The 13339-nt window shown below is 34.2% G+C and overlaps 1 protein-coding gene across 1 annotated transcript in view; it reads right to left on the reverse strand.

Annotated features, from left to right (window-relative positions):
* Positions 1-13339, reverse strand: part of LOC103604074 (low-density lipoprotein receptor-related protein 1B-like) — a gene marked incomplete at its 3' end in the record, with an annotated part of 152863 nt that overhangs the window by 136248 nt on the left and 3276 nt on the right. The window contains exon 3 of the mRNA XM_008588666.1: positions 5217-5276. Coding sequence (XP_008586888.1) covers positions 5217-5276 — 60 coding nt within the window. The remainder of the gene's footprint in view (positions 1-5216; positions 5277-13339) is intronic.

Raw genomic sequence — 13339 nt, forward strand, 5'->3', positions numbered from 1 at the left:
AAAAAATAAATAAATTCACACACACACACACACACACACACACACACACACACACACACACCAAAAAAAAACCGGGGGTGGGGGAAGAAGACACAACAATCACAATTCCTTGAAGTTGACATGACAAACGAACAGAAAGGACATTGTTGGGTGGGAGAGGGGAGAGGGAGGAGGGAGGGAGGTTTCAGCAATGGGCCACAATAATCAACCACATTGTATATTGACAAAATAAAATTTTTAAAAAATAATAAATAAATAAATAAACAAATAAAGAAGGGGAAGGCAGATAGAAATATAATTCATGCTAGTAACATCTAATAGATACCAGCACTACAAGTTTGGTAAACATTTGTAAAATGAAAAACAAATGAATATAAGCACTATAAATTTGGTTGAAGAAAAGAATTAACAATAAATCAGGGATGGTGATTCCTATGGGGCTAGCTTGTTCAGTCCATAATACCCATGAAAGTACTCTCTTATTGTCTCAATATGATTATCATTCCAATATTTTCACAGAGTGCCAAATAAACGAGATAAATTAAATCTTTAGTTTAACTCCTACACCCTTAAAAATATTCAGATATTTGGGACTATGGACAATGATATCTGCAATTTATATTTTCATTTGGATTATAAATACCACCTATAAATCAAAAGAGTCCTAGAGAAAATCATACATATGAACATACTCATATTTTCACATACAGACATATTGTTTAATGTGGCTAAAGATGTATTATGCCCTGTTGTTTGACATATGCCATTGCTACCCTCAAAAGCATCAAAAGCAAAATTTGGAGAGATTTTTCAGTTAGATAAACACCCTGCAGATTACTGCAATATTACTACTCAGAAAGTACTATGCAATGGAAAAAGTTGATAAAAAAATAAAATATTTTCCTTCCTTATCATTATCATATTGAATGTACTTGGGAATTTGGAATGTTGGTAATGTAATGATAGGTAAATTGTATCCAATAAAGAATAATTAATATTCTACTACCACAGGACAGGAACTCTTCAAAGAGTAAAGGGAAAAAAAATCCCTGAGATTGTACAGATAGAAAATTCAATATCAATGTTATAGCAAATGATCTATTATTCCAATAAAATTCTTAAGAGTTGTTTAATAAGTAAATTTGTCTTTTGATAACTAGGTTATTCATAGTTTGAAGCAATTTACTTGATATATACATCTTTCTAGATCACAGTATTTTGTTGTTTTTTTTTAAAATAATATCTCATCTGGATTATAGTCCTCAGTACTTCTAACAAAAAGGTGAAATATTTCCTAGGAAAGGAGTTTTTCCTCCATCTATTTAAATGTTCAAATTAACTTGAACTTCACAGTTATTGTGAACTTCACATAATTATTGTAAAATGTACTTATTTTAGAAATGATGGCCTAACATACTAAATATTGGAAAGATTACAGAAATATAATTGGAAGTCGGGAATATTAGTTACAACTCTATTGCTAATTACCCATTAGGCCTTTGGTAAATGATATATCCTTTCTGGATTCATTTGGCTTCTTATTGCAAACATATATATATATATATTCCATAAATATATATATTTCAAAAATACGTATATATATTCCAGCCATTTCTTTATGTACCTACCATGTACTAAATTCTTTACAAACATGATGTCTCTTAATCCTAAGAGCAACCGAGAACAATTATTATCCCTATTTTACAGATATAGAATTCAAAGCTGGGGAGGTTACATAATCTACTAAAATTTACACAGCTAATAAATTGGTAAGTTATGGGACAGAATTCAAACTCCAACATTTTGACTCCCACACCTGCCCATTTAACCTCTGCTCTATGTGATGTGATGTTTAAGGACATTTACATTTTCGAATTTCTATAATCAACTCTTTTGTGATCATCCCCACCCTATGCTAATTTATGAACAGGATAACTAGGGAAGGTATTACGGCATGTTAGAAAGATCATGGCACTTAGGAGTTCTGAGATCAGACAAGCAAGTTCAAACCTCAGCATAGCGTGCAATGAATTGAATTATAAAAGAACATTCCTTAACTCCTATAAGACCTACATTCCTAACTTGAGCAAAAAAACCAAATTCCTACATTCAAGGAAGATTCTGAATAATTTAAATAAAATATCTGGAAAAAAAAAAGAAACAGAGAGAAATAAAATTAAATAAAATATCTGGTATATACTAGGAGCTTAGGAAATACTATTGTTACATAACAATAAATACCTTGTCAATCAGATTTGATTTAAATTGGTTTAACATATAATTCTGTGTTGAGAATTTCTGTGTTGAGATCATGAAACATGTAAAAATAATTATTGTTTTCTTGGAGAAGGTTTAGATAATAGTATATTGTATATATATCACACACACATTTTATAAGGAAATAAAAATTGTAAGAACTTCATCCAATTACAGAACTGATGAACGTTACTTAGTTACTTCGGATTGACAATTTCAATTATTTTAATTTTCTACTTAGTCTTTACAATTTTTGATTCAATATCTTACCTTTAAAATTAAAAAGGAGACCTAATTATGAGACAAAATTTGATGCTTCCCTTTTGCTACATCTAAACTTTATAATCCTCTACGTAGTCTTAAAGAAAAATGCTATATAGGACTCGACAAAATAATTAAGTACGTGTAGTTTACAAAACAAACAAAAAAATTGATCCTGAAACTATTTTGTAATAGCTGGTCAAGGCATGACTGACAGCAGATAGGTGTTTGTGAAGCTATAAGAGGCAACCTGTAGTATAACTAGCCACAATTTTTTTAAAGTAAGAAAAAAAAAAAAAGCCAACCATAAAAAGCATATTTTCTAAATTTTATATTTTTTGTGTGTAATATTTGAGGTAAAACTTTCACTTCATTCTTTTTTTCTCTCTCACATGAATAGACAATTATTCCCATTCAATTCTTTGTGTGTACTTCTAGGGGTATAATTAAAGTGTGTGGGGTGGGGGAGGGAGAATTGAACTGAACTCATTATTTTAAGTGCAGTTAATTATTAAATTGCTTTAAAGATTGCCTTAAGGTCCTTTTTTCATCTCTTTTCATTTTTGTTAGGACAATGGTGCTTCTCTTTTTCAACACATATTTCAAATTCACACCTGTGGTGTTTTAGGGTATGTTTTCTGGTGCTCTTGTCAGTCTGGTCCAATCTCCATTCTAAACATGAAATCCTCATTATTTCTGATAATTGATGGTACACTTTTCAATTTCCAGTGTTGTTATCAATTTATATTGTTAAAAATATATTTTTCAGTAATTTTTATGGATATGGAGTGCAAAAATAAGTTGATTTATTTGCTTAGCCTTCTTTGTAATTAGTCCTTTGCCTCATTTGTTATCTGACAGATGTATCCAACTAGACTACACACTCTTTGAGAACGACAACCTTATATTTTCAGATAAACATCTCGGCTACTACATGGTGGATATTTGGCAATTAAATAATCTTTTGTAAGAAACTGAATGGAAATCTTAGCAATTAATAAAGAGCATATTTTTAGATAATTCTTAATCATATCATCCTGCACCATCTCTTTAAATAACAAATTTTTTTTTCAGATAATGTAATGCATAAATGAATTTTTCTTTTTTGTTAAGTGAAAAATCCTATTGGTACTTTTATTTTTTTGGTTAAAAAATAATACAAAATGAGCTTGCTGAAAGCAGAAAAACAAACCTTTTTGCATCAGGTAAAATGTCTTTGAATATAAACTATGGATATTTAAAAGCATCACAAGGGATTCACATATATTCACAGAAGTACTTGACTATTTTTTAAATTGATTCCAGTGCTGAGGTGAAAGGGGAGAAAACAGTTATTAAAAATACTTCAGTCTTACTCTTCAAATTCCTATTTGCAATTTAAAAGCATCACAAGGGATTCACATATATTCACAGAAGTACTTGACTATTTTTTAAATTGATTCCAGTGCTGAGATGAAAGGGGAGAAAACAGTTATTAAAAATACTTCAGTCTTACTCTTCAAATTCCTATTTGCATTAATGAATTATAAACATTTGGAGTTCAGCTTTGCTTAAGATTCAGAAAGTCACAAAAGAATATTGAAATATATAACGATAAGAGGAAGCCCAATAATCTACAAGATCACAACATTTCTTGAGTCCAATCAAAAACTGAGATCCCAAGACAACAAAATGAAGTGAAATTCAAAGGTGACAAGCCTTTTCCTGGAAAAGACAGGACACAGCAAGTGTTGTTCCTTGAACAGGGTACAGGAGGAAGAGGCAACTACCATAAAAGCAGATTGTTAAAAAAGCAAAAATTGTAAAGAATTCTTAAAACAGAGTGTGGTTTGATGTGAGTGTTACGAATCCCCCAGGAAACCCAGACACAAAGGATTCCTTCCCTGAGTTCACAAAAGAAAGAATGAAGGCAGAACAGGAAACCTGAGAGAGACCTCAGAGTGGCTTACAGACATGAAACACACCCAATCTCCCAGACTTTTCTTTCATACAAAGGAAAACTTTTAAATGACTTGGGAAGGGAAAGAAGACCTTTCCACTCCCAAAAGCAAGACAATAATTCTGTGAAGGAGGTACAGAAACAAAAATCATCTGCCACTAGAAATGGGGCAGGAAACCTTCTTTCCCCCAATGGTCAAGTAAGCTGCGACGGTAAGATGCCATTGAGGGAAGAGTAGGAAACTCCCCTGGTCCCACCACAGGCTTGTTACTCATAACATACAACACTAGTCTTTTGCTTGGAGAAGAGTAAGAAATTACTGTCACTGGTCCCAGACAAAGGTACACTGATGCTGGGGGAAGCGTAGGAACAAAAGCTGTCTGACCCTGTAGGAGGGGTAGAAAAGCTGCTTGGACCCAGAATTCTGGATTGATGCAAAAAGTAAATGTTGGCCACCCTGGGGGTTGGGAAGAAGATTATCTCATGCCCAAGACCACCCACAGATACAAGGCAAAGTTTAGCTATTATGGGAAGACCCTCAAAATCCAAATACACAGAACCTAAGACCAAAATTGGAACAAGAGAATGGAGAACCCCTTTTGTAGCCACCCACCATGAGCCTCCCACTTAGTAACAAGTCACAGCAGTCTACCACTGAGGGAAGGACAAGACTGAGCAGAGAGACCCTTCAGTCTGGCAGCCATGCAGGGACTACTGGAAGCTGAGGGATGAGCAAGCATATTCCAGGTCCCACACTAACCACAAGGTAGCATCCGACCACCACTGGAAGGATCTAAAAGCTTTGGTTCACCAAAGGTAACTATAACAAAAACAAAATTCAAACCCAGCGCAATTACTTGATTGACCAAACCCTCCACACTAATAAACTGACAGAAAAAAATGAGGTTTTTCTCCAGGCATAAGTTTTACTTATCTGAATCTCCAAGATAGGAAAGAGAGGATGTAAGGATACTTTTCACCTCAACTCTAGCGATGGAGCTTGAATGGTACCTCTAAGACAGCTTTGAACTGAGTTTTCTATAGCTTTTTTTTTTTTTTTTTTCCCAAATGCATGACTCGGTCCTCAGAATGCCTTACACCTGGCTCAAAGCTAAAGTGAATTCTACTGTCAGGATAGTGTTGGCTGATTTGCACTATATCTGCATTCCCAGAGTTTATTGGAACAAAAGGTTCACAAATAATTTTGGGCACCAAATGTGGACCACACAGGACAGAATTTTGTCTTCAGTCTAATGCATCAAGCTGGGTTACAGAGACTCAAGCAAGAAGAGGATAAACATTCAGGGATGCAAAGTCACAAGCATAGAATGTCATGCACCTTGGCCAAGGGAAATGAAATTAGAGAGATACAACAGAAAACTTCCAGAAAGATTGTATGAGCACAGACACACACACACACACACACACACACACACACACACACACACACACACACACACGCCCTAAGAGAGTCAATTTTAAAGATTTACCAGGTTCACAAAGAGGTCAGTTTACAATGGCACTGGTTCAGATAAGACCTTATCTCCTTACCACTCCTTACCAATCTTTCCTATTCCCACCAATGCTGAGATGTGAGTGGGCATCAGAAACTAACTCACAAGCTGGGGTCAGGGGTTAGGGGGAGTGAGGAAAATAAATTCAGGGTAGAGAAACAGAGAAGAAACCAAATATGCCCTCCTTTCTTTTCTAGGCTTCTAGACAGACGACAACACAAGTGGGAAGCAGGGAAGCTTTAATGATGCACTGAAATTAGAATTTTGATATATATGCATATATAGAGGATTGGTCATTCTAATTACCAAGTAGAGATTGTGTTTCTGATTTAAAGTGACTGACGGGTTTGTCTGTTGCCTATTTGTGAACAGAAAGGATTGGGATTTGACCAGGTTTTGATCTGCAGTATGAAGAATTACTCTACTGAATAAATTTTGAAGGTCAATGAGAGGCAAAAATGAAGTGATACTTTAGATACGTTGGAGTCACATTTCTCCACATATTGTTATGCAGGCAATGACTATTTCCACTCCCTAAAGTTCTCTCATAATGACTCATTTCATGGAACTTCCTTACCTTGCATTATGGATATTATCCAGTTCCACCATTTGAACTAGTGTTTCTTACTTTGGACTGTCCAAAGTAAAGTCAGCCACGACTGATTTATCAGACTTATTTTTATCAGAAATTTGTATTAATTGCCCTAAGCAACAGTACAACTATAGTTAATGTTCATAATTGTAGTCCTAAATTAATGAAGAATTCCCAATTGATTTCCAAAGTAACAAATAAGAGTTACATAATGCTAAGAATAATTAAGTTACGAGATTAAACATATTTCTTCTATTTTAATTCACGTTGAAAACTGATCACTTACCTAAAGTACATAAAAAAAATTCTACCGATCATAATATTTATTAATGTAACAATTATATAAATATTATAATAGCTCTGTGGTACTTTGGAGATTACCAAGTATTTTCACATTCTCTCTTTTGACCCTACCAGCAATCTAACATTTATAAAATAGTAGACTTTGTTAAATAAACTTCTAGATCACTTTTGAGCATGCACACACATATGTATGCATGTGTGTGTGTTGTGTGTTGGTCAATATTTATGCATGTGTATGTATGCCTACGTTGGTGGAAATAAATAAGGGAAAAGATGTCTTCTCTTCCATGTTTACTAAAACCCGTTAGCCACCATAGCCAGTTTCATCTTTTCATGACTTAATATCCTTTAGAACCCAGAATTTGATCTTCTCATACACATGTTTACTTTGCAGACAAAAACATATATTGGTTTAAATTATTTTTTAAATATTTCATCTGTTTCTTGACAAACATAAAAAATTATGAGAAATATGCATTTATAAACTAAAAATGAAACTGAATACTGTTTGCAGGACTCAAATCTCATAAATTCCAGGAAAATACCTTATTCATAGTCAACAAAAGTCAGTATGTGCAAACAGGCTATATTCTTGCTACTCAGTGAGAAAACAATATCCATTAAATTCTCAAGAGTTGCAAATGCTTTCAAATCTCTTCTTAGTGTTTTTTATTAGGAAATACCACATGACTAACAAATGCATTCATTATTTCCTTTAATAGTTTGTCAGAGTCTACACCTCTTAGAGTCTTAGTGCTTTTCTATATGAGAAAGTTCAGAGTTAAAGGCAAAAAAATAAGATTGATATTCACCTGAAGTCTAATAGCAGAGAGTAAAAGCTTGTTCTTAATTTGAAAATGTTCTGTGAGGCATTTTCACTACTTAAAATTCATGTTAGGAACTTCGTAACAATTCATTAGTGTTATCTCAGCATGTTTGTTTCATCACTGTGAAGTTCAATCTTTATGAGACACTAGAAATTCCTAGAGTTAAACAATGGTGAAGTTCTTTGAAATCCAAGGATAAGAGGTGATTTCTAGCTACAGAAAATGATAATCTTATTATATGATCAGAGCCATTAGGGTACAGGTCACATCCTACAATCTGTAGTATGTGTCTGCTCTAGAGTTGATTAGAGAAGAGGCCTGGAACTATTTCTGGAGTTCTGAAGTGGATCTTAAGCTGACAGTAGTGTATCTCTGTGTGTGTGTGTGTGTGTGTGTGTGTGTGTGTGTGTGTGTGTGTGTGTGTGTGGGTAGTGGGAGTTCTAAGTAACAGAGTGATGAATCATCAAATAATTTACAGGCTAGATATAGATATGATATCATATATTTTAGCATAAAATTGGAGGAACTGCTGCATTCTAAACTTCAAAGGGGGAGTATGGAGATGCTGGGGATGGGAATAGGTGCTGGAGCTGATGAATAGGGCTTGACCCTTCAGATGCTAGACAAGCAATCACATAAATATGGCACTACCCTTTGATAGCATGTCAACAGATTATCCTTAAACATGTCAACTGGAGAATATATTTGGCAGGAAGAGATTGATTCCCTTTCTTCCTGGCTACACTTCTCTTCATAATATCATAAGAGAGAGCCTAACTTGGATCCTATCCAAAGTTATTCATTATTCTTTAACTTTATAGCTCCTGTAAATATCTTCAGTGAAAGGAAGATGCTGAGGTGTGGAAACATGTGCCTACTCCATATCTCAATCAAGTAGAACCCACCATAAGAAATACATAAGGTCAGTATAGCAAAGTGGTTAAGAGCACAGGCTCGGTGTTCGTTTCCTATGGCTGCTGTAACAAATCGCCACAAACATGATGGCTTAAAAGAACACAAATTTATTTTTTACAGTTCTAAGGGTCAGTAGTCCAGAATTGGTCTCACTGGGCTGAAGTCAAGGGGTTGGCAGAGCTGGTTCCTTCTGCAGGCTCTAGAGAAGAATCCATTTCCTTGACTTTTCTAGCTTCTGGAAGCCACCTGCATTCCTTGGTTTATTACCTTTTGCTCACATCACTCTAACCTCTTTCTTCTATAGTCAGACTTCTACTTCCCCATTTATCCTTCTTGCCTCCCTCTTATAAAGTCCCTTGTGATTACCTTTAGGGACCGCCTGGATAATCCAAGATAATTTCCTCACTTCCTTATCTCAAGATCCTTAACCTTTTCCAGTTAGTTAACTATAACTAGGAAAAAAAAAAATCCTTTACTCAATTACATCTGCAAATCCCCTTTGCTAAATGAGTATCTTCGGTCTTTAGGGACCACCTGGATAATCCAAGATAATTTCCTCACTTCCTTATCTCAAGATCCTTAACCTTTTCCAGTTAGTAACTATAACTAGGAAAAAAAAAATCCTTTACTCAATTACATCTGCAAATCCCCTTTGCTAAATGAGTATCTTCGGGGCCTGTTGCCCAGCCTACCACAGGGCTCCAAAATCAGATCACATGTATTTGCATTCCAGGATTGTTGAGAGGCAATTTTCTATGGTTTTTTCACATTTCTGTTCATCTTGAGAGCAGAGAAACTAAGTGCCTTTGTTCCAGACTCTTTCAAGGATGTTAATAGTCTTTGGAATATAGTGACTATGTCTCTCTCTGAAGCAAAGGGCAGGTTTGCTTATAGTCTTAGAAGATGGAGAAAGCAACTCCCTCTGAACATGCATGCTTACTGTAAGAACAAAAAAAATGGGGTTTTGTATGCTCCAGATGACTCTCCTCTAACATGGCCCACTATATGTGCAAATGTCACCTTTGTGCTGTCCTCTGGGGAATGGGGCTCAAGATCCTGACTATTGCTATTGATCTTAGTAATAAACTCTTTTGTCTCAGAAGTTTTATGTCTTCTGCTGCATCCGTAACAGTGTAACAAGCTAACTGTTTAGCTTGTAAGCGTAATAAAATCTCAGATTTTATGGTTCTTGACAAGCTGTATCATTTACCTGATATGTGACTTTGATAAAACACTTCATCTTCCTGAATCTCAATTTACAATCTGTAAAATGGAGCTAAGAATAATACCGACCTCAGGGAGTTGCTGAGTGGATTAAATGGGGTAATGAATGTAAGGTGAGCAATCCTGACAAAGTAACTACTCATTCAATGTTAACTATTATTGCAGTCATTGATTTTACCATCACAAAACAAGGTGCTACAGTCTAAAACTAGGAAAACACATCTAGATGATAAAATATTTTTTTTTTGTCCAAACTTACATTTAATTATAATAAAGGTCAATTTGTTTATTCATGGACACACATTTTATTTGAAATTATAAAAATCACAGTTCGGAAGAATTGTAGTCATATAGATATTATATTTGCAAATGTTATCACTCTCTTCCACCCATGTTACCCCTATATGTCTATTTTGAAAAAAAAAATTTGGTAAAGAAAGCCTACATGTTATATAAAATGGTGATCTCAAGTCCCAGTTTAATTATGGCATTTGTTGAAACTATGTTTTTTCTGTTATAGCTGCAGGCATTAATAACTTTCAAACCCAGAATAAATGCTTTGAATTTTTTTAATACTTAAAAGATATGAAACAATATGAAAGATATTTTAACATGTCCTCTATATGGATATATGAATTTGAGTACAATAAATTCATACAGTTTAAAAACAGGTACTGCACTAATGGAACACATTCAACAATAAATTTAATAGTAAGTTACCATTTTTATATATTTTTTATTTTCTGCCAAAATTATAATTCCTGCTACAGCAAAAAATGAACTTGGACAAGACACCCAAGAAGATAAAAATGAATTTGATCTTTTAAAAAGCATCTATCTTGTTCTTTTAGAGAAAATGACAATTATGCCGGGCAAGAATGCCTAATTGAAATTCTCTGACCATTTTATTTTATTTTATTCTTTTCTTTTTCATTATTTTTATTTATGCATATTGTGGGGTACAGAGTTGACTATCAGTATTTGTGTACATTATGGGATAATTAAATCAATATTATTAACATGTTTATCATTACAAATCGTAATTACTTTTTTTGTCCCTTACCCAATTACTCCCTATCCCTCCTTCCACTCCCCCTTTCCCACCTCTAGTAACTATAGGTCTGTTCTCTCCTTCTGAAAGTTCAGCGTTTATTATTGACCATTTAATTTTATTTTGCCTCCCACTGATACCTTTTAACTGTCTGCTGTGGTACCCTGCCTTATTTTCTTTATAGCACTTATCACTGTCTTATTCATTTGTGTGTTTACTTGTTTATTATCTACTTCCCACTGCTTTGATGTAAGTTAAATACGAAGCTTTGTCGTCTTTATTGCAGCATTCCCATCACCTGGAACAGCACCTAGCCCAGAGAAGGCATTCGCTTAATATTTATTGACCAGACAAATAAATAAGTCAGGCAATTAATTTAAAAAAAAAAGAGGTATGAACTTTTCAAAATTTTGTCAAAAATTCTAGGAAGGTGAAAAAACACACATTTGAAAATATTTTGTTCTTATAGAAGTCTGTTTTTATTAAATTAGTGATATGTTTCATTTTACGATATTTTCAGTAATTATTGAAATATATGTAAATTTTTCTTTCTCATTAATTTAACTGCTTTAGCCCCCAAGATTTTACAAAGTTGATGGTATATGCCACATTTAGGAGGTTTTCAATAAACTTCTAGAAAAAAAAATTAAAGAATAAATGAAGATGGATCATTATTGGAAATGCTATTGTCGTTGCCTTTCTTTATAGAAAAGATCTGAGTTTAAAGATCTGAGAAGATGTCCAAAATATTTATCTTTTATTTACTAGTAGCAAAATCTCCATAGACTTGTACTTCAAACTATACAAATTTATCTAAGACTCAGAATTCCTACCAAGATTATAAAATCGTTTTGCAAGCTTGGCATTGCCTCTCAGTCTTCAGGTTAGATGGTAGACACTCTAGCTAAATAACTGAATACGTGTATATTTTAATTTTTTCTGGTTTCAGGAACCACAAGTTGTCATTTGCCAAATGTAAGTTTCTGTTTTGACATTTTAATTTTGTATTGTAAGTGTGTATTTTTATTCTCCTTAATGGAAAGAAGAAATACAAATTGATAAAAAGACATTAAGCTATCCTTTGTACAGAAATATCAAAATTTTAAATATATTTCAGGTGTGAAATTCAGCAAAATGTTCTCATAACCTTCATATCGCCAAAGCAGCACTGTACAGATGTGCCTGGCAATCACATGCCTATTAGAGTTGATCTATGTTGCTGTGGTGGAATGCAAAGAATCACAGTGTCACTGATAATACATTGCTGTCAAAATTAAGATTATTAGTTGGAACATTCAATCATAGCACGGGCACTGACATTTTTGAAAGGAAACCAAGAAACCTCTGTATTACAGTTTAGTCCCTCTCAAAAGTATCTGGGTCAAAAACAGAACCTTCTAAAAATGTATCTGTATAGAGAGACCGTGCAAGTCCATTGTACTAAAATTGCCAAGTCCCTATCATCTGCTACCACATTACAGAGAAAAGTAAGCAGACAGCCTCTGCTGCATCCAAGTTAAAGCAAAAATCTTAACTTTAATTAGACACTTTGTGAGAATGTAAAATCATGGTGGATTTATATTTCCTTAATCTGTGAACTATAAAAAATAACACAAAAACAGGGATATTTTTCATTTTGGCACTTCATTTGCCAATCGTGGAGAATGTACTTTTTAACATCAAAGGTTTAATTTAAAGTAAAGCTGAGTTGAATGAATGATTTTCTCACACTCTCCTCATTCCCTCTAAAAGATAGGAGATATCACCATCATTACCACTCATGTTGTAAATAATTTTCGTCCATCTCTCTGCTTTTATTTTCTCTCCTTCTTCTCTCTGATTCATTCTGCACCCACCACTAGATTGATCCTCCTAGAATACCACTTCATTCACCTAATTCTTTGACTCAAAAGCATTTCCTGTCTCTTATTCCCTCAGGGTTTTATCTAAACCCTTTCTTCTCACATTCCTTTCATTTTCCATCAAGAGCTTTTATTTTATCACTGTTCACTTTCCACATCTCCTCTGTCACTATTATCAGCAAACAAAACCTCCAATAGTGATCCATTTAGGTTCCCCACATCCTTTTTCTGGATACTGTGTTCCCCTTCCCCCCACCCCCATGGAATTTCTGGTTGCAGAAATGTCCTCCTCTCCTTCTTGAACGTTTTTAACATTCTTCCTTTAAGATATAGCCCAAACACCACCTCCTGCACAAAGAGTTGTCTGAGTAATACCCACATAAAATATCTCTTTCTCCCTATAGATTCCCAGTACATGGGTATTCTCTATCAATCATATATTTCTTTGGGACAGCTTTGAATTTAGCCCAAACACCACCTCCTGCACAAAGAGTTGTCTGAGTAATACCCACATAAAATATCTCTTTCTCCCTGTAGATTCCCAGTACATGGGTATTCTCTATCAATCATATATTTCTTTGGGACAGCTTTGAAT

The sequence above is a fragment of the Galeopterus variegatus genome, unplaced genomic scaffold (genome assembly GCF_000696425.1).
Source record: "Galeopterus variegatus unplaced genomic scaffold, G_variegatus-3.0.2 Scaffold4948, whole genome shotgun sequence".
NCBI lineage: Eukaryota > Metazoa > Chordata > Mammalia > Dermoptera > Cynocephalidae > Galeopterus > Galeopterus variegatus.